The sequence below is a fragment of the Muntiacus reevesi genome, chromosome 1 (genome assembly GCF_963930625.1).
Source record: "Muntiacus reevesi chromosome 1, mMunRee1.1, whole genome shotgun sequence".
Classification (NCBI taxonomy): domain Eukaryota; kingdom Metazoa; phylum Chordata; class Mammalia; order Artiodactyla; family Cervidae; genus Muntiacus; species Muntiacus reevesi.
Window position 1 is genome coordinate 227,736,016 of NC_089249.1, and position 20,250 is coordinate 227,756,265.

General features: G+C 46.8%; 2 protein-coding genes across 6 annotated transcripts in view; both read left to right on the forward strand.

Moving 5' to 3' along the window:
• KDM3B (lysine demethylase 3B) overlaps positions 1-12,240 on the forward strand; it is a 56,291-nt gene extending 44,051 nt beyond the window's left edge. For all 4 annotated transcript variants that reach the window (XM_065918637.1, XM_065918638.1, XM_065918639.1 and 1 more), the window contains 9 exons: positions 1,272-1,538; positions 2,340-2,511; positions 2,949-3,039; positions 3,179-3,309; positions 3,741-3,860; positions 7,896-8,035; positions 8,297-8,473; positions 8,936-9,070; positions 10,809-12,240. In XM_065918637.1, the coding sequence (XP_065774709.1) occupies positions 1,272-1,538; positions 2,340-2,511; positions 2,949-3,039; positions 3,179-3,309; positions 3,741-3,860; positions 7,896-8,035; positions 8,297-8,473; positions 8,936-9,070; positions 10,809-10,889 (1,314 nt within the window). In that variant the 3' untranslated portion in view covers positions 10,890-12,240. The remainder of the gene's footprint in view (positions 1-1,271; positions 1,539-2,339; positions 2,512-2,948; positions 3,040-3,178; positions 3,310-3,740; positions 3,861-7,895; positions 8,036-8,296; positions 8,474-8,935; positions 9,071-10,808) is intronic.
• An 884-nt stretch (positions 12,241-13,124) lies between these two features.
• Positions 13,125-19,926, forward strand: REEP2 (receptor accessory protein 2). 2 transcript variants are annotated; one of them, XM_065935521.1, is made up of 8 exons: positions 13,125-14,112; positions 15,838-15,910; positions 16,189-16,265; positions 17,448-17,568; positions 17,765-17,878; positions 18,242-18,383; positions 18,478-18,608; positions 18,693-19,926. In XM_065935521.1, the coding sequence occupies exons 1-8, from the start codon at positions 13,820-13,822 to the stop codon at positions 18,759-18,761; spliced, it is 1,020 nt and encodes a 339-aa protein (XP_065791593.1). In that variant the 5' UTR covers positions 13,125-13,819; the 3' UTR covers positions 18,762-19,926. The 2 variants fall into 2 exon arrangements, with proteins under 2 accessions (XP_065791593.1, XP_065791592.1); XM_065935520.1 differs by having other exon boundaries at positions 13,126-14,112; positions 18,236-18,383.
• Positions 19,927-20,250: the final 324 nt, after the last annotated feature.

The following is a 20,250-nucleotide window of genomic DNA, read 5'->3' on the forward strand; positions in this document are numbered from 1 at the left end:
TAGGTATTTAGTAAGCATTTACTGAACAAATAAATTCAAAAGATATAAAATTTAAATTTCAAAGATACAGTAAAAAGGCTTCTTCTCGCTCTTGCCTCCCCTTTGCAGGCGACCAGTTTCATGATTGTCCTTTCTGTGATATTAAAATACATTCAGTATATAGTTTTTTCCTCCTCTTTTTACACAGATATTTTTATACATTGCTTCTTTATTTTCAGTTTATGTATTTCACAGATCATTTCAAACAAGTACATAAACATGTTTCTCATTCTGATTTATGACTGACTGAAATTTGATGATTGTTGAGCCCTGTACAGTGTGGGTTATTTGTTTCTCTTTTGGATAAATGACCTCCAAAATTACGTTGAGCTCTGTTTTATTTGTACTTGGCTTGGACTCCCAGTTCTCCTTTTTCTTTTTAAATTTTCCAAGGATGTTATATGGTTGCATATACTTTATAGAGTTAATGATTAGTGATACTTAAAAGACATTGGGTTAGACAGTTTACAGAAACCTTCCCCTTCCTTCATGTCTGTGATCTTAGGTTTGTCACTTTCATCTCTGGGCCTGAGCTTTCCCACCAGCCAAAACAAATGAGAGATTCTTGGTAGGGGACAAACTGAGGAGTGGGAGACTACTTTCAGAATATACAGTCCTCTTGGATACAAACATTTAGTGGGTATACTCCCTAGTAAAAAGTCACTGTGTTGGAAAGTCACCTCAGTTACTTAATTGAAGTATTATATCCCTTGAACCTGCTGGCCAGAAAAAATGTGTAACCCTCAAAGTAAATGATCTTTTTCACTCAGCTATAGCATTTTGTGATCCCTAACGTCTGTGTGCATATGCTTAAAATGGGCCTCAATGCCAAAGATATTTCTTTGTGTTTTTTTTGGCTGTACCATGCAGCATGTGGGATCTTCCCTGATCAGGGATTGAACTTATGCTCCCTGCATTGGGAGCACAGAATCTTAACCACTGGACCATCAGGGAAGTCCCCAGAGATATTTCTTAGGTCTCAAATCTCTTGCAATAGAGGGGATTTTTCTGTATTTTTCTTTCACAAATAAAAAACAGAATATGAAGGCCAGGAAAATGTAAGATATTGACTTAATAGATTCCCCTTCCAACCACAAAAGACTTCATAATAATTTTTATGAAATTGAGTCAGGTAGATCAGAACTCCATGTGAACAAAACTGTGAGACTGTTTTTTAATATTCTACTGATGGTGCCTCAGTCATACTAACCTGATGGATTTGTGTCTGGCAGGGAGTGAAGAACAAGGCCAGCCTACCCAACTTCCTTGACCACATCATTGCCTCAGTGGTAGAAAATAAGAAAACCTCAGATGCTGCAAAGCGGGCCTGTAACTTGACTGATACCCAAAAGGAAGTGAAGGAGATGGTGATGGGGTTAAATGTGCTGGACCCCCATACCTCTCATTCCTGGCTCTGTGATGGAAGACTTTTGTGTCTTCATGACCCCAGCAACAAAAACAATTGGAAGATCTTCCGGGAGTGTTGGAAGCAAGGCCAGGTAAGCAAGAATAAGCAGATCCCAGGGTCGGCTGTCTACCTGCCCACCCACCAAAGCTAGCAGGATAGTTTCAGTTCTCTCTGGGAGATATTCTGCCAAGGAAATTTAGATATACAGTAAGTTTGTTGTAGACAGCTTTGCTACTTTGAGTTTTCTTTGATTTTTGAAAATCAGAAGATTCATAAATACACTATGGATTTTTTTTCTTTCTCAACTGTGTAGCTCTGTGTTCTTAAAAGCGCAGTTGAAATTCCTGTGAGGTTGTGATCTGGCATTAATGACACCTTTAGAGGAAAATCCTTAAGTGAGATATGGGGTGAGGCGAGAGTGGGTGGAAGTGAGTGGTACTTTTCTAGGTAAATGTTTCAAGACCATACAAGTCTGTGTGATAGTGTGATAACACTTCCTGATTTTTATACATTAGCAGGTGTGAGGAAGGAGGAGTTTATGGAATTGTCTAGATAGTTTTTCATTTGAGATGTGAGGGAGTATTCTGAGTTGCATTTGTTGGCTTTTCATCCTCTCACCTCAAATTAGTGGTACATATCAGGGCAATAAAAGTGATTTCTCTGGAATGCACCCCCACCCCCACCCTGTGAGAATCAAGTATAGTAACAGAATAGAAGTGTTTTCATTTTCTGTAGCTGACATGTTGAATCCATGGATTCTGAAACTGGGAGGGATCAATAAGTCATCATGGAGAAGAAGAGGTTGTCTTCAGGAAACCCTCCTAATTCTATCCTTAGCTCTGCATTAAGTGTTTCCTACATGGCGGTGATTAAGATACTCTTGTTTCCACAGCCAGTGCTGGTTTCAGGGGTACATAAAAAGCTCAAGTCTGAACTCTGGAAGCCAGAAGCCTTTAGCCAGGAATTTGGAGACCAGGATGTGGACTTGGTGAACTGCAGGAACTGTGCTATAATTTCTGATGTGAAAGTTCGGGATTTCTGGGATGGCTTCGAGATCATATGCAGTAAGTAGCTTTGATATCTGGTTCTATAAAAGCAGACTGGAAAGTAAGCATCTATATGCCCAGCCCTACCCCTAAAATAGCAAGTTATTGATACATCCTCTTAGTGGGAGAAATAGTCTATCATGGTGGCAACTAGGTAGCTCTCATGGCAATCACATGTCTCCCAGAGCTTACCTGGACTTAAGCACGTGATCACATGGGCTGTGTGGGGCACTTTCACTTTGAGATGGAAAAACTCACCATGGTTTTTCTGTGGGTGAGGAAAACAAAGCCCACAACTTTGTTTGGGCTTTGTTTATAGAGATTTGAGATTTGCATTATAGAGATTTGCAAACTAAAAAAAAGAGAGAGTCTAGTCTTCTAAACCTTTTAGTCACTGGAAAATCAGGAAATAGCCAACCCAGCAGATGTTTGTAGGAGTGCTTTCTGTCTTCCAGAGCGATTAAGATCAGAAGATGGGCAGCCAATGGTGCTCAAACTCAAGGACTGGCCTCCTGGGGAAGATTTTCGGGACATGATGCCAACAAGGTTAGTGAACTACAGTAAGTCATCTTGAGAGACTTGTGCTTTGCTGAAGCCATCACAAAATAATCACAGAAAAGTAAGCTCCACCTCTTTGCCTTTTTCCCCTGTAACAACCTAAGTCATCTCTTATGCTTTTTTGTAGGTTTGAAGATCTGATGGAGAACCTTCCTCTGCCAGAATATACCAAGCGAGATGGCAGGCTCAATCTGGCCTCCAGGCTGCCCAGTTATTTTGTAAGGCCCGATCTGGGCCCCAAGATGTACAATGCCTACGGTATGAGGGAGAGGCCATAACTGATCTTTTTGGACACTCTTGTTTCCATTTTACCTGAAGAGGGAGATCTGTAATCAGTGTCATGTGTAGAGGTGATAGAGGGCAGAGTGACAGGTGCTGAGGAAGTTGACAATATCCAGGATGGTTTTGAATGTTTGCTTTTATCATTGATTTACATAGCAGCCCTATGAGCCCAGTCCATAAAACATACATTACAGCCTTAGAAAGATTCCTCTCAAAGACTCCATCCAAAGAATTTCCATGACAATCCAGTGGTTAAGATTCCATGCTTCTATTGCATAGGGCGTGGGTTCAATCCCTGGTCAGAGAAAGATCCTGCATGCCACACCACTCAGCCAAAAATGAAAAAAATAATTATAATAATACAGAATATTGCCCTTTCACCTTGTGTATCTTCCTTTTATCTTCAGGCTTGATAACAGCAGAAGACAGAAGAGTTGGCACAACAAATCTTCACTTAGATGTATCTGATGCAGTTAATGTGATGGTGTATGTTGGGATCCCCATTGGGGAGGGTGCTCATGATGAAGGTAAGATTTCTAGAACTCAGTGCTTCAGGAGGGTGAGGTTTAGCCTCAGAAGTAAAATGGGATGTCTTTCTCCTCAGTCAGGGCTAGTTGTTTTTTCTTAAGTCTCCACCAAACATGATACGTTGTAGGCGCACAAAGGGGTGATTGTAGCGGAGAAGAGTGGTACTTGTATGTCATCAACCAGAGTTATTCTGTCTCTGGGAATGCTGCCCCTTAACACTGAGTGTGTAGCATCACAAAGAGGAAAAAGAAAAAAGGGCAAATTGGCCTACTTCGTCCAGCAGCCAGTTCAGCTGTGGGGTAACAGATGATAAAGCCAGGTCATTTGCACAGAAATGAAGAATAAAACTGATACTTTGCTGCATTTGCACTGTCTGCTATTTTGGTGTAAAATTAATATGTGTTAATTATGCATGTTTCAGAAAACAAAATTTTAAAGAAGAAAATAACTCAAAATCTCAAAGTTCAAAGATAATCAATGTCATTACTTTGGTAATATTTTCTGCCACACATTTGCTTTTGATGCTACACGCCTGTAGATCTTTTCATTATATTGTCCTTTAAAGGGTTATAATAGATAAGGATTAGAAGCCAAGCCTCTTACCTTGGCAGAGAAGCTTTACTCTTCATGGTCTTAAATCCATAGAATCCTAGAGTTTGAAGAGGTCTTGAGAAAGTATACAGTCCATCTACATACAGTAGGAAATAACATGCAATCTGAACATAAGATATGGCTACACAGTTTGAACAGGAAATATGTTTTTAAAAATAACTGTACTTCCAAAAAATGCTGAGTCTCTATCAAAAGTATGGAAGATTAGGGTCACTTCCCATGTGTAGGAAGCTTAGACTTCAATGTGACTTTTGATTCTTTGAGTCTACTTTTTATCACTCCCAAGAGATAGAGAATGTTGTTGTTCAGTTGCTAAGTCATGTTTAACTCTTTGCAACCCCCTAGACTACAGCACATCAGGCTTTCCTGTCCATCACCATCTCCTGGAATTTGCTCACACTCATGTCTATTGAGTCCGCAATGCTAACTTAACTGTCTCATCCTCTGCTGCCCCCTTCTCCTTTTGCCTTTAGTTTTTCCCAGCATCAGGATCTTTTCCAGTGAGTCAGCTCTTCCCATCAGGTGGCCAAAGTATTGAAGCTTTAGCTTCAGCATCTCTCCTTCCATTGAGTATTCGGGGTTGATTTCCTTTAGGACTGACTGGTTTGATCTCTGTGCTGTCCAAGAGACTTTCAGAAATCTTCTCCACCACCACAACTTGAAAGCATCAGTTCTTCAGTGCTCAGCCTTCTTTATGGTCTAACTCTCACATCCATACACGACTACTGAAAAAAACCATAGCTTTGACTCTGTGGACCTTTGTCAGCAAAGTGATGTCTCTGCTTTTTAATACTCTGTCTAGGTTTGTCAATAGCTTTTCTTCCAAGGGGCAAGCGTCTTTTAATTTCATGGCAGCAATCACCATCCGCAGTGATTTTGGAGCCCAAGAAAATAAAACCTGTCACTATTTCCACTTTTCCCCCTATCTATTTGCCATGAAGTGAGGGACCAGAACCATTCAACTTGTACTTCTTCAGCATTACTGGTCAGGGCATACACTTGGATTACTATGATACTGAATAGATTCAAGGGATATATCTGATGGACAGAGTGCCCGAAGAACTATGGACAGAGGTTCGTAACATTGTACAGGAGGCAATGATCAAGACCATCCCCAAGAAAAAGAAATGAAAAAAGGCAAAATGGTTGTCTGAGGAGGCCTTACAAAAAGCTGAGAAAACAAGAGAAGCAAAAGGGAAAGGAGAAAAAAGAAAGATATACCCATTTGAATGCAGAGTTCCAAAGAAGAGCAAGGAGAGATAAAGCCTTCCTCGGTGATCAATGCAAAGAAATAGAGGAAAACAATAGAATGGGAAAGACTAGAAATCTCTTCAAGAAAATTAGAGATACCAAGGGAACATTTCATGCAAAGATGGGCTCAATAAAGGACAGAAATGGTATGAACCTAACAGAAGCAGAAGATATTAAGAAGAGGTGGCAAGAATACACAGAAGAACTATACAAAAAAGATCTTCATGGCCCAGATAATCATGATGGTGTGATCACTCACCTAGAGTCAGACATCCTGGAATGCGAAGTCAAGTGGGCCTTAGGAAGCATCACCACAAACAAAGCTAGTGGAGGTGATGGAATTCCAGTTGAGCTATTTCATGTCCTAAAAGTTGATATGAAGGTGCTGCACTCAATATGTCAGCAAATGTGGAAAACTCAACAGTGGCCACAGGACTGGAAAAGGTCAGTTTTCAGTCCATTCTCAAAGAAAGGCAATGCCAAAGAATGCTCAAGCTACCACACAGTTGCACTCATCTCACACGCTAGCAAAGTAATGCTCAAGATTCTCCAAGCCAGGCTTCAACAGTACGTGAACTGTGAACTTCTAGATGTTCAAACTGGATTTAGAAAAGGCAGAGGAACCAGAAATCAAATTGCCAACATCCATTGGATCATTGAAAAAGCAAGAGAGTTCCAGAAAATCATCTACTTCTGTTTTATTGACTATGATAAAGCCTTTGACTGTGTGGATCACAGCAAACTGTGGAAAATTCTGAAAGAGATGGGAATACCAGACCACCTTACCTGCCTCCTAAGAAATCTATATGCAAATCAAGAAGCAACAGTTAGAACTGGACATGGAACAACAGACTGGTTCCAAATGGGGAAAGGAGTACGTGAAGGCTGTATATTGTCACCCTGCTTATTTAACTTATATGCAGAGTACATCATGAGAAATGCTGGACTGGACGAAGCACAAGCTGGAATCAAGATTGCCAGGAGAAATATCAATAACCTCAGATATGCAGATGACACCACCCTAATGGCAGAAAGCGAAAAAGAACTAAAGAGCCTCTTGATGAAAGTGAAAGAGTGAAAAAGTTGGCTTAAAACTCAACATTCAGAAAACTAAGATCATGACATCCAGTCCTATCACTTCATGGCAAATAGATGGGGAAACAGTGAAAATAGAGACTTTATTTCTTTGGGCTTCAGAATCACTGCAGATGGTGACTGCAGCCATGAAATTAAAAGAGTCTTGTTCCTTGGAAGAAAAGCTATGACCAACCTAAATAGCATATTAAAAAGCAGAGAGATTACTTTGCCAACAAAGGTCCGTCTAGTCAAAGCTATGATTTTTCCAGTGATCGTGTATGGATGTGAGAGTTGGACTATAAAGAAAGCTGAGCACCGAAGAATTGATGCTTTTGAACTGTGGTGTTGGAGAAGACTCTTGAGAGTCCCTTGGACTGCAAGGAGATCCAACCAGTCCTTCCTAAAGGAAATCAGTCCTGAATATTCATTGGAGGGACTGATGCTGAAGCTGAAATTCCGATACTTTGGCCACCTGATGTGAAGAACTGACTCATTTGGAAAGACCCTGATGCTGGGAAAGATTGAGGGCGGGAGAAGGGGACGACAGAGGATAAGATGGTTGGATGGCATCACCGACTCAATGAGTAAACCTCCAGAGTTGGTGATGGACAGGGAAGCCTGGCGTGCTGCAGTCCATGGGGTCGCAAAGAGTGGGACACAACTGAGCAACTGAACTGAAGTGAAGTGAGGGATAAGATGCCATGATCTTAGTTTTTTGAATGTTAAGTTTCAAGCCAGCTCTTTCTCTTCTTTCACCATCATCAAGAGGCTCTTCAGTTCCTCTTTACTTTCTGCTATTAGAGTGGTATCATCTGCATATATCTGAGGTTGTTTATATTTCTCCTGGCAGTCTTGATTCTAGCTTGTGATTCATCCAGCCTGGCATTTCACATGATGTACTCTGCATATAAGTTAAACAAGCAGGGCGACAGCATACAGCCTTGACGTACTCCTTTCCCAGTTTTAAACCAGTTCGTTGTTCCAGATAAAGAATAGTAGAGATTAAGACTAAACTTGTTTGAATTGGACATTTTGCTTCACTCAGAGGTACTGAAGTGGCTGCTTACATTGAAATGTCATTTCGCTTTTTTCAGAGGTTCTCAAGACAATTGACGAGGGAGATGCTGATGAGGTGACAAAGCAAAGGATTCATGATGGAAAGGAGAAACCGGGTGCTTTGTGGCATATCTATGCAGCCAAGGATGCAGAGAAGATCCGGGAGCTGCTTCGAAAGGTATGTCCCTGAGTGGGCTCCCAGCTCACAGATTAAAGGTCCGGGGATGCTAAGACAGTCTAACTGGGGTTTCTCATGTGGAGTCCCTTGGCATTAAAGACCTGTGTCCTTTGTTACAAGGCCCCATAGGGCTGAATCCTCACTTAGAGGATATTAAATAAAGTAGGTATTACTGCAGCCAGCTGGATTTATCCTGTTAATAATCTTTATGTGTTTATTGATTTTTCCATCTTTGGGTTTTGATCGTGGTTTCATGATCAGGTTGGAGAAGAGCAAGGCCAAGAGAATCCCCCTGATCATGATCCAATTCATGACCAAAGTTGGTACTTGGACCAGACCCTACGTAAGCGGCTCTATGAGGAATATGGTGTGCAAGGCTGGGCCATTGTTCAGTTCCTGGGAGATGCTGTCTTCATACCTGCTGGAGCCCCACACCAGGTATGTCCCAGCTTGTGGGTGGGGCTCCACAGTTCCCATAGTTTCCTTATTTCTGAGTTTGTTGCTAATCTGGCAGTAGATATAAAAGTGTGGGTTAGACCAATTGCTCTTAAACTGCAATTTATTTTTTGCCTTTTCATTTTCTTCCGTGTAATTTTAAATGCTCATTTAAAGAAAAAGTGAGTCTCAGTTCAATCCCCTTTTCAATTCCCTTATTCTGCCTTCCCCAGAAAGTAGCCTACTGTTAACAGTTTGGTATATATTTTTCCAGATCCTATTTTTGCACAACTACTAACATTTTCATTTATAAATTTATACTTACAGTCTTTCTGCATTTGTTGTCTTTATAAAAGTGGGATATCAGAAGTATTTCTAAAGTGTCCTTTTGAACTAAAGGATGAAGTTTCCACATGTTATTGACTCTGGTGCCTAATGTTTGCCTCTGTACCTTTCCTCTCCCAGGTGCACAATCTATATAGTTGCATAAAAGTAGCAGAAGACTTTGTATCTCCAGAACATGTAAAGCACTGTTTTCGCCTGACGCAGGAATTCAGGCATCTCTCTAACACTCATACAAACCATGAGGATAAACTGCAGGTAAAGAACTCCTCCTCCACTCCAGCCCTGTCTTATCTCCTTGTAGGCTACATACACAGGAGGTGCACACTGCCTTCTGAGGCTATTATCTGGGCAGTATAACTGTAGAGAGCTGATTAAAGGACCCATGTCTGGGGTATATCGTCCTCCCTCAGGAAGTATATAATCAGTCCTCTTCAGGTTTGCTTTTAGAGAATATTCATCTTTTAACCTAATCACTTCCAATGTGGCAGTCTTCTCTTTCTCTGCCCCTGGAAGATACAGTGTTTCAGTGTTAGTAACTAAACTAGACTGACTTCCCCCATCAGGTGAGAAAAGCACTGTGGCAATGTGTTCTAAACCTGTTTCCACAAAGCTGCTTCTCCCAGCAAATTTCTGTGCAAACTCAATTCCTTAAAAGCCCTGCTAGGGACCTTAATCCATGTCCCTAAGAGTTGTTTCCCCCTCACAAATCTAAACTGGAGAATCAGATTAGGTTTTCCTCTGTTCAGAAATGGATTGGAACCTTAAGGGCAGAATTTCCTTGTTAATATACTTGGATGCTTAATAACATAAAAAAAAAAAAAGAATAAGAAAGCAAGATTCCCCAGGCAGAGGTTTAGCACCCAAATAGGCATTCTTCCAGCCTCTCACTTATGTCCTATTTTCCTGTGTCATGCCTGTGACTCAGGTGTGTCGGTGACCCATGAGGTTGGATATTTTTCTTGGTTGTTGGTAGATTGATAGATGACACTTATATTATAGATATAATGCAAGTATTCAGGCATATATATTTTAGATTACCCTCTGTTAGGTCTCTACTTGTCACATATCACCTCCCAGTCCTCTGTTATTGCTTTATTTTTTCCTGTAGTTTTCACCATCTAACATACTATGTATCTTTTTTTGTTTCTATCCCTACTAGAACATAAGCTATTTAAGCTCCATGAAGGCAGGGGTTTTACTATTTTAGTTCACTGCTTTTCCCTAGGACATGTCTGACACATAGTAGGTACTCAGTAAATATTTGTTGAATTAATACAAAAAAGTGTAATAGAGAATAGAAGGAGGGCTTGTATGGCCATCATTCAGCTTAAGAGATAAAGCATCATATTCATACCATATATACAATGTATTTGTATACAACAACTATATAATTGAAGCCTCCATGTACCCTTTCCCATTCCATTTCCCCAGAAATAATCATCATGTTGATTTAAAACTGTCTTTGTCCTGTTCACTCTATTTTAATAACTTTTACTTTATACATTATATGTGTTCCTTTTTGACAAATTAGAAAATACAGACACGAAAGGGAAAAATACCCAATAAATCCTACCTGCCCACTGTTTTTAGTGCATTCTTATTAGCTATCTTACCTTAATGTAAGATTCTTAACCATGGAACCTCAGTTCTCATCTATAAAATGGGGATAATAATAGAATCTACTTCATAGGATTATGGTAAGGAATAAATGAAAGTCCACATAAAGAGCTTAGCAGTAGTGCCCAGCACATACATACACATAGAGGATGGTGATTATATAGCCTTTCAAATGATGAATCATTCTTTTTTGAATATAGACTATATATTCTGTGTGATTTGTAAATCATCTTTTGGGGTCAGTTAGGGGAGCATGCAATCCTGGTTGAGGGCTTTCCTCACTCATCAGTAGGCTTTTAGTCATTGCAGGATATTTTCATTTGCAGAACACAGTCTGTGGCTGCCATGAACTAACTGTGCTGATTGCTCTCTCCAGGTGAAGAACATCATTTATCATGCAGTGAAAGATGCTGTTGGCACCCTCAAGGCTCACGAATCCAAGCTGGCAAGATCGTAGGCATGGAGAAATTTCAAACTCCCCTGTGAAGCAGGTCTTTCACTCACAACACATACAGGGAACGACAGGGTTCTCTGCTGGAGCAGAGGTCCTTCACTTGGAGCCAGTGTGGTCAGTATTACAAACTCTCCAGCCACTCTTTTCTACGCTGCCTCAACACTGAAGGTTGACACAGGAAAGTCGCACTGTTCACACACACAGTTTCAGACTCCAAGCCGAGGGTGCCACATCCCTATCCTGTGGCCTTTTGGGACTTCAAATTGCCTGAACATCGCTGGGCTGTCCTGCACATTCTCATGATTTGAGATTTGTGGAAACCAGGAATGTGGGCACACCTTTCTTTTTTTTTTTTCTCTTGTGCCTAGTTAAGTGGGAATGTGTTTGCAGTAGGGGGAAATCACATACCTGGTACATGTGGGGGCTAATTATTTAAACACGCCTGGTGGAAGCCTGATGGTGTCTCTACACATGACCTCTGACACAGCCCATCCCAGGAGCCGGGTGAAGCCATTCCCCACCATCTCTCCCATGAACACTGAAGTCTTGAAGGACCCAGGGAGAATCCACTGCTTTTCCCAAGAGGCTCCAGGATTAGGAAACGTGTGTATTTAGTGAAAAATAGGTTTGTAGTGAAATAGTTACTATTTCATGAAAGTAGATATTTTTAGAACTTTTGAAATACCACAGTTGTTTTCCTGGATTATGAGGAAAGGCACATTACATTTAGTCTTCCTTCGAGAAAACTCTTTGAAGAAATAAGATTTTTAGAAATCAACTGCCCATTATAGCACAAAAATCAGCCAAAGCAGAATTTAAAAGAATTGGCTTTTTAGGGTTCTTTTAATTTCACCCCCCCCTCCCATCTCAGCCCTATCTTGAGGGAACAGCCATCTTGAGAAAGAACTTTGTCGTGTCTGAGCTGTGGTGTGTTCCATGCATACACACACTGGTGACTCCAGGAACCATTTCCACCTATTACCAGCGTTCCCTTGGGACTCCTCTTGTAGTTCCAAATTCAAAGGAAAGTTTGCTTTCCTACATGAGGCTTTTTGTTTTGGGAGTTTTTTTGTCCAGAAATATTTTCAGCAAAACTTTCCAACTCAGTGGAGTTTTATTAAGAATTTATTTGAAAATGATGGAATTCATTGGCCCATAGATACATTGGAAAATGTATCTGTCTTCTTCCCAGCTGTACTGTAGTGCCCTGCAGGCTTGTTTATATGTTCACAGTTACTTTTTTTTTAAATAAAAGTCATTTACTGTAGAATACTTTTAATTTCACTTTCTGTATTTTAATTTTGTTGAAGGGCTGATTGGGATTTCCATGTTCTTATTAAAAATCTAACAAATCTGTTCATAGTGGACTAACTTCTTCCTGTGCCAGTTGTTCTAAAAAGCAGGGCCAGGTTGAGGGTGGGGTTGGAGTTGGAGGATAGTTCATTTTCATATCATCATTACATTGTTGCATCCAATTATTACTCTTTGCTTCCTGAATTTGTGCCCAGCTGGGCGTGGGATGTGCCAGGCCATTGTGGTTTGAGGGCTTAGGGACAAAGGGGAATGTGGTACATGAGCTAGAGTGTAGGAGCAAACATGGGCTTTCCATAGTTTCTGCCCTATGGGAAAGGTGGGTTCCTACCTTCCAGAAGCAGCCTGGGCGAAAAGGGCCATGGAGAGTGGCCTGAGCAAGGTTTTGGGCAATCAGTGACAAAGTTGCTCAAAACAAGAGTCCTGGCTGCCCACATAGGAAATTGAAGTGGCTTGAAGGGTGAGGACAGACTGTGTTCCAATGAGAAAAGGCCTTTTGAAGAGGAAGTTGTAAAGAATAACAAGAGGGGTCATCAGAGGCTGCTTCCTTGGATCCTGTTGGAAAAACATCTTCCAAAGTGTTTGAGCCTGGAAATACAATTATCAGGGTGGAAATAGACCATTGTGTGTGGTTCAAGGATACTGAGTTTGAATAGCACCATAACTGAAATACAGAGTTCTGAGCATGTCCTTTAAGCCTGGATGGGCACGGGCTGGTGCTGTGATCATCAGAGGATTATACCTCGACATAAAGAATGCAGAAGCTTTGAAATGGGACAGGAAAGGAAAGCAGTGGGGGAAGGGAGGTTGCAGAGGTTGCTGGAGCTTTGTTGCTTTGGTGAAAATCAGGAGGCAGGCTAGCCTACATTCTGGATATAAATGTCTTCAGAATTAGGGCATCCATTGCCACCAGTGCTTGCTGATGGGGATGGAACTGGAGCCCCTTATTCATCGCCTCCCTGGACCTCAGGCCTCTCTACCAGCCTCTCTTTACAAAGAGGGAGATTCCCCTGCCCCAGGGTATCCTTGAGAGCACAGGGCCCTGTTCCCCTACAAAACTTAGAAACTGACAACCTGAGAAAGCAGATCAGATTGGGAATGGGGTTAGGTCCTTTTACAATTGGAGTGATTGGTGATGGCAGGCTGGACATATGCCTCTATGCCTTTGACCTCAGGACTTCCTGGGTGGGTGTCTTGACAGTCAGAGATAGGGGAGAAGGGTTTGATAGCAGTTGGAAGAAGTAGCCGATTCAGTAGGCTTCCTGAGTTCCTTTCTTAGCAGCATGACTTAGTGGTTCTGTGACCCGAGGCAAATTATTGAACCTCCCTGAAGCTTCCCATTTTCTTATCTTCAAAATGATAATTATAACATCTGTCTTATGGGATGGTCACTGAAATAACGCATGTGAAGCTCTTAGCACAGGGCCCGGCACACAATAAGCACTCAGTAAGTCATAGTCATTATTCCTCAGGATATTTAAGTCTTTCAGCCTGTTGTGATCAGCGCAGGAGGAGGGCTAGGATGTCCGGATGGAACCATGAAGGCCTCTGAGGACCTCAATCCTGCGTTTAGAACCCAAAAAAGGTGAACAAGCCTTTGGAGGAAGGCAGGTCAAAGGCGCATGCCCAGCGACAGCAGGTGCAGGGGGGCGCGCCGCCGCCGCCGCGGCCTCCCCTTTAAGAGCCGCCGCCGCCCACGGCCCGCCGCTGCGGCAGGGACCTCCCCTTTAACGGCGGCGGCTCGGCGCTCCGCGGCCCCCGCGGCGGCTGCTGCTGCGGGTGCTGCTGCTACTGCGGCTCCTGCTGCCGCCGCCGCTCGGCTTCCAGCAGCTACATCCTCGGCCCGGGCCGGCTTCCCGCCCCGCGCCCCGCCCGGCCCCGCCATGGTGTCCTGGATCATCTCTCGCCTGGTGGTGTGAGTGCGGCGGCGGGGCGCGGCCGGTTGGGAGGGGGATGGGGGTTAGGGGTGGCGGGTGAGGGGTATGGAAGCCTGGGATGGACCACTCCGTGGCTTCTTACAGCAGAATCACCTAAAGGCACATCCCTATTCGGGGTCCCCAGAGACGTGGAGATGAGGGATCCGGAGGAGGGGGGAATGTTCCAGGAGCAAGGCAGGCCTGGCTTCCCACCCCTTTTATTTTTAATTTCCCTGTTTCTGCGCCCTCCCTCATCCCCCGAGGAGGGGGCTAGGCAGCATGGCTTGATTTATGAGGGGAGGCGGCTTGTCCCCTCCCCCACGTAGCAGATCTGGCCGGAGGAGCCCCTCAAACCTGGGCTCTCATCTCCCATCGGGAGAGCCAGGGGAACAAGGCAGGGCGTCCTCATTCCATAGCTTAGGGCCATGGCAGCCTTGGCCTCCCCAAAGGGCCCCATTTCTCCTCCCTCTTCCACTGTCTGTCAGGAGACTGGGGGTGAGGGCACATGCTCTGAAGGCCCCCCAGGGAGGACGGGAAGCAGAGATGCTGGGACGACAAAGTGTGGGAGGTATCTGGGAGAGGATATGTGTGTTCAGCCTGGGATTGTGAGAGCCGTGGAGGGAAGGGTGTTAGGTGGCCTTCATCCCAGGCTGCCGGCTCTGTCCCTCCCAGCTCCCCCGGGCTCCAGGAGGGTACCCTCTCCCACAACTGTGGACTTTGTCCTTGAGGATTCCACCCCCGACTCCATCTCTGAAGTATCCTGCCTCAGTGAGGCAAGTCCACGGGGAACAGGCGGTATCCACACATTGTCAGGAGGCTGGGCCTGGCAGGGACTCTGCATGGCTTCAGTTAACCTGCCCCAGCTCAGGACCCTGCCCCTCAACCTCCCCCTTTGGGGCCCTGACACCCCAGGATCCCCCCTCCCTGCTGTCATGTTCTTGTGTTCTGGCTTCCTCTAGACCCACCAGTCTCCCCTTCCCACCTGAGGGAACCCAGGGGCCTTCAGAGTGGCTGCTCCTCTTGTGTGAATGAGCTCCCCGAGTGACATCAGTCCTCTCCTTGCCTCACCTGTGTCCTCTATGTGGTCTCTGATGGGAGCAGCACAGACTCCACTATAGCCGGGATCTCTAGCCCAGCGCACTTTCCAGAGCCTAGTCCCAGAAGTGTTTACGTCGGGAAATAAACCACTTTGCCCCCGAGGGCCTCCTGCCCCTGTGCCCTCTGCTCCTCAGGTCCCCAGGGCTACAGTGGTACTTCTGACTGCCAGGTACCCTGTTGGGTGGTGTTACTGGCCCTGCGACGGGGAGGCAGAGGGTAAGGGCTAATGGGTAAGAAAGTGCGTGATGTCTGGAGAAGGACGACACCTCTGAGGCAGTGACCTGACCCCCACCCCATGATATGGTTATGCACAAATGAGGTTCAGGGCCAGATAAGCCACATCAGACCCTCTGGCCTCTAGGTCTTTCTGTCAGGGGCTGGAGAAGAATTGAACAATAAAGGGTTCCGGGGCATCACCCTAGCTGGCTAGGGCCTCCATGCTTGTGTGTCACCTCAGGCTTGCCTGCTTTGACCTTACTCCCTGACCTGAGATCATCAGTCAGCTGATGTGGTACCCTGGAGTTCTGTCCATTCTCCCCTTACCTACCCAGGGACTGATGTAGAGATGGGAGGGAGAGGCCATTGCTTTTGGCCGAGAGGCCCAGTAACCATGCCTGCCTCCCTAGGCTCATCTTTGGCACCCTGTACCCAGCCTACTCTTCCTACAAGGCCGTGAAGACAAAAAACGTGAAGGAATATGTGAGTGTGTGACCCTTCATCTCCCACCCAACTTACGTGGCAGAGATCAGGGAGGACAGTGGGTCACATGACAGACGGGGATGACTTTATACTAATGCTGTCAGCACTAATGAGACCTGGTTCAGGGGAGGCTCCTGTGTATTCCCTTTCCCCAGCCCTGGTGTGATACACAGACAAAGTTGGGGCCCTCTGTGCACCCCCACAGTGCCTCCAGCATGGAGGTGGGGTCCAGGGTGTTTCCCCAAGGCCCCAGCTAACACTGCCCTCTGTACCTTTAGGTGAAGTGGATGATGTACTGGATCGTCTTTGCCTTCTTCACCACTGCCGAGACACTCACAGATATCGTGCTCTCCTGGTGAGGTCCAGCAACCTCCTGCACCTCAGGGACCAGGGCTTCTGACTTCTTCTACATAACCAGTCCACCTAGGGTGGCATCTCCCCAGCAGTCCCATGGGGTCCTGGGTGTCCCCTCCTCTCAGCCCCCATCCAGTCCTTGCTTGATTGAGCAGAATAAGAACAGACATAGCTCTCACCCTTCTTTTGGCAGCCAAAGCAGCACAATAGAATTCAGGAAACCTGCTTCTGCCAGACTTACAGTGACTTTGGGCAGGTCACAGTTTTCTAGGCCTCAGTTTCCCTATTTGTAAAACAGGCATATGAGTCAATCTCGTGAACATTGGATTATATTTCAAAGCTTGTATTTCAAAGGCTTTTTCTAGGCACTACTAGACTATATATATGCACTCTTGAGGACACGGAATGGTCTAACCATCTGTATATTCACAGCAGGCGCTCAAAAATGTTTACTAAATGAGCAAATGCCTCTTGGAAGAGAGGACAAACATAGCACAGTACACTGGAAGTCAAAAGAGTTTTACTGAGAGGTAGAGGACAAAAGATCCTGGCGTTTGTAGATTTCAAGGACCTTTGAGAAAAAAGAGTTTGAGCAGAGAAAGTTGAATGGGGTCAAATTAGGAAAGAGTAATGGGCTAAAAATTGAGAACAGGTGAGTGCAGGTGCCTCTTGATGCAAGCAAAGGAGGGAGCTTTGATGAGAGCTTTGTGAGGATAGAGGAGACCTAAAGGAGTGTGTGGCCTGAGAAGGAGCCATGAGAACAGAGAACAGTCCTTAAAAAGCAGGGGCCATGTCACAGCAGCTAGGGATAGATCCAGAGCACAGCTGGAGAAGCCCGACTTCTTCATGGGAGGAAGAGCAGGCAGGAAGGGAGTGAGGACCCAAGAATGCACCTGGAAGGTTAGGGAGCTCACCTTGGTGTTGACCCCAGGATAGAGGAGTGAGTGCTCTTCTGTCCGAGAGAAGAGGGTGATAGAGCCACTGCTGCTGGGAATTCCTGCTGGGGTCACTTTTCACCTTGCTACTGGGAGTCTCAGCTGAGCCTCCCCTTGACCAGTCTCCTAAGCCACATGGGGACCTTAGTGCATTAAGGAGTGGGGGGCCAGCCAGGGTCCTGCAGTGGGTCCATAGGCCTCCTGATTTTCTGCCCCAGGCTCTGCCCTTACCTGTCTCCCACCTACAGGTTCCCCTTCTACTTTGAGCTCAAGATCGCCTTTGTGATATGGCTGCTGTCCCCTTATACCAAAGGCTCCAGCGTGCTCTACCGCAAGTTCGTGCACCCAACCCTGTCCAACAAAGAGAAGGTCTGTTGGAACAAGGGACGCTCGCTTCCCACCTATCTCGGGTCAAGGCAGCCCAGTGCCTGCAGCCACGTGCATTCATGGCTCTCCCTGTGGGTGATCTGGGAAGGCCCTGGCTCCCTGGGGCAGGCAGTGCCAGGTGTGAACAAGGGCAAAACAGGGTAGGATCCAGCCCTCACCTCTTCCTCCAACCCCTCAGGAGATCGACGAGTACATCACACAGGCCCGAGACAAGAGCTATGAGACCATGATGAGGGTGGGCAAGAGGGGTCTGAATCTGGCCGCCAATGCTGCAGTCACGGCTGCTGCCAAGGTGAGTTGGGGGTAGACCCAGCTCCCAGGCCCCAGCTTGCTCATCTCGTCCCCCGGCCAGTCCCCTTTGCATCCACCACATCCTCGGGTCGGTGAAGGTTTGGGGGCTTGTGCAACTTGGGGTTCCCATCCTGCCTTTAACATCCCCCCACTAAAGGACTTCCACTCAGCAGACCACAGTTTCCTCACCCATCCAAAGGGAACGTGCGGCCCCCGCCTGTTATAGCTGCTGTGGGATGGGGTGAGGACACCATGGGGAGAGCACTGAGTCCAGTGGCTGCCCGGTGCCCCATGGTGACCTCTCTCTCCACCCCGCCCCTTCTTCTCCGGTCCTCCCGGTGCGTGGTGGTGACCCCAGGGCCAGGGGGTGCTATCAGAGAAGCTCCGAAGCTTCAGCATGCAGGACTTGACTCTGATCCGGGACGAGGACGCACTGCCCCTGCAGGGGCCCGACGGCCGCCTCAGAGCCAGCCCCGGCAGCCTCTTGGACACCATTGAAGACCTGGGTACAGGCCGGGCCCAGGGCGGGCAGGGGGCAAGGGTGAGGAGGCTGGGTGCGAGAGAGACCAGACCCCTGCTCTCCTTTCCTCCCCAAACCAGGAGATGACCCCACCCTCAGCATAAGGTCAGGCACCAACCAGGCAGATCCCCGGACAGAGATCTCTGAGGATGACACGGGAGACAAGGCCCCTAAGAGGGTCAAACCCATCAAAAAAGTGCCCAAAGCCGAGGTGAGAGCCAGGCCAGAGCTTGGGGAAGTGGGAACAGCTTTTGCTCCAGGCAGAGCCCTCCGTCTCCCTCTCTTCCTTCCACAGTCACCGGCTTCTAAGACGCTGAAGACCCGGCCCAAGAAGAAGACCTCCGCAGGGGGTGACTCTGCTTGAGGCCCCAGCCCTCTCCCCGCAGGCTGCAGAATCCCAGCTCCACACTGTGCCAGCAGCCCTCAGCCTCAGGCCCCGGGGCCTCTCAGATGGCTGTTTCTGGTGCCTCCCAGTGGCCATTCCCCTGGAAGGGCTTGGGAAAGAGAAGGGAGGCCCTGCTGTGGGGGGCCGAGGGTAGAGGCTGGACCCAGGAGCTGAGGATGGAGCTACTCGAGGAGGTGCGGGCCCCTCAGAGCCCAAATGCTACTCTCCCCGCTCCAGCTCTGACCCCGCCCACCCAGTGCCTTGCTGAAGACCATGGCCATCCCCTTGTCCTAACACGTGGCTCCACTGCTCTCCCTGAGTCAGGGTCGGCAACCAGTCACAGCCCAGATTGACTGGAGCCTGAAGGCCCAGCAGAGAAGGAGGGAGTGGGGAGGCCTCGGAGAACCTGGGCTCTGGGCCTGCAGGTGTGAATGGAGGACAGGGGCTCGGTGTGTGTTTAAGTGACCAGGAGCCAGGCCAGAGCTGCAGCTGGGGGTGTTGGGTAGGGCTGTGAGCTACCTGTGCCCACTGAAAAGAGGTGGGGCTCCAGGGGTGTGCGTGTGTGAAAGAGAAAATGTGTGTGTGTGTGTGTGTATCTTTCTGGGTCTAGAGCTGGAGGCTTTTGAGTAAAGGACTTTCCCTCCAGCAGTAACTTCCCCCCACCCAACCCAGCTGCCCTTTCCCCCCTCGGCCCTCCCGCCTACTCTCTGAGCCTCAGAGGACCCCAGCCCATGAGAGAGTAGGGCTCCAAGGGGCCTCTCACCCGCTGCTCTCCCCTTGATCCGCTCCTCTCTCGCCTCCTTCCGTTCCTGCCCCAGGACGGGGCTCCACCGCTCTGGGCCCTCAGTGAGGCCCCTGCTGAGCCGATTCCCTTCCTCCTCTCCTGGGGGCCCATCTTCCTTCCCCCTAAGGCCCTCTTCCTGTGCCAAGCAGGCTAGGCCCCCTGTAAGCAGACCCCTGTCAGAGCCCAGCCTTTGCCCCACACTTTGCCCCAGCGTCTGCTGTGGATTCCTTCCGTCAGGGCTCAGGAGTGTGTGAAGAAGAAAAAGGTATTAGGAGCCAGGGGGCTCCAGGTCCATGGGAAGAGGGTGCCCATTGGACCTTTGGCACTGGATGAGCCAATAAACCAAATTCTGGCACCTCATTTGTTTTGGCCTCTGTGCTTTGTTCTTGGTCTACCAGTCCACAGGTGAGAAGGACTTCAAGTGAGAAGCCAGGGATCAGCTGTGGGATGGAGAGGTGAAGAAGTCAAACTGTGAACTCAAGAGATCTGATCTCCAAGAGATAGGCTTGAGGTGGTTTCATCTGGGAAGATGGTTTGGAGGTTCAGTATAGAGCCAGGGGACTGGAAAGAGCCAGGACTTATGAAGGGCAAGGGACCACCCTCAGAGGTTGTCCTGTCCCTCAGAATCCTACCCGGAGACCCCTCCCCATTCTGACACCTCACAGAAAGTGCCAGGGTGTAAGT

Excerpts from the sequence above, each read along its gene's own strand:
- REEP2 (XM_065935520.1), top strand. The coding sequence starts at position 13,820 with ATGCCCAGCGACAGCAGGTGCAGGGGGGCGCGCCGCCGCCGCCGCGGC. Across the intron at positions 14,113-15,837 it reads ATCATCTCTCGCCTGGTGGT|GCTCATCTTTGGCACCCTGT; the intron begins GTGAGTGCGGCG and ends CTGCCTCCCTAG. Across the intron at positions 18,609-18,692 it reads AAAAAGTGCCCAAAGCCGAG|TCACCGGCTTCTAAGACGCT; the intron begins GTGAGAGCCAGG and ends TTCCTTCCACAG.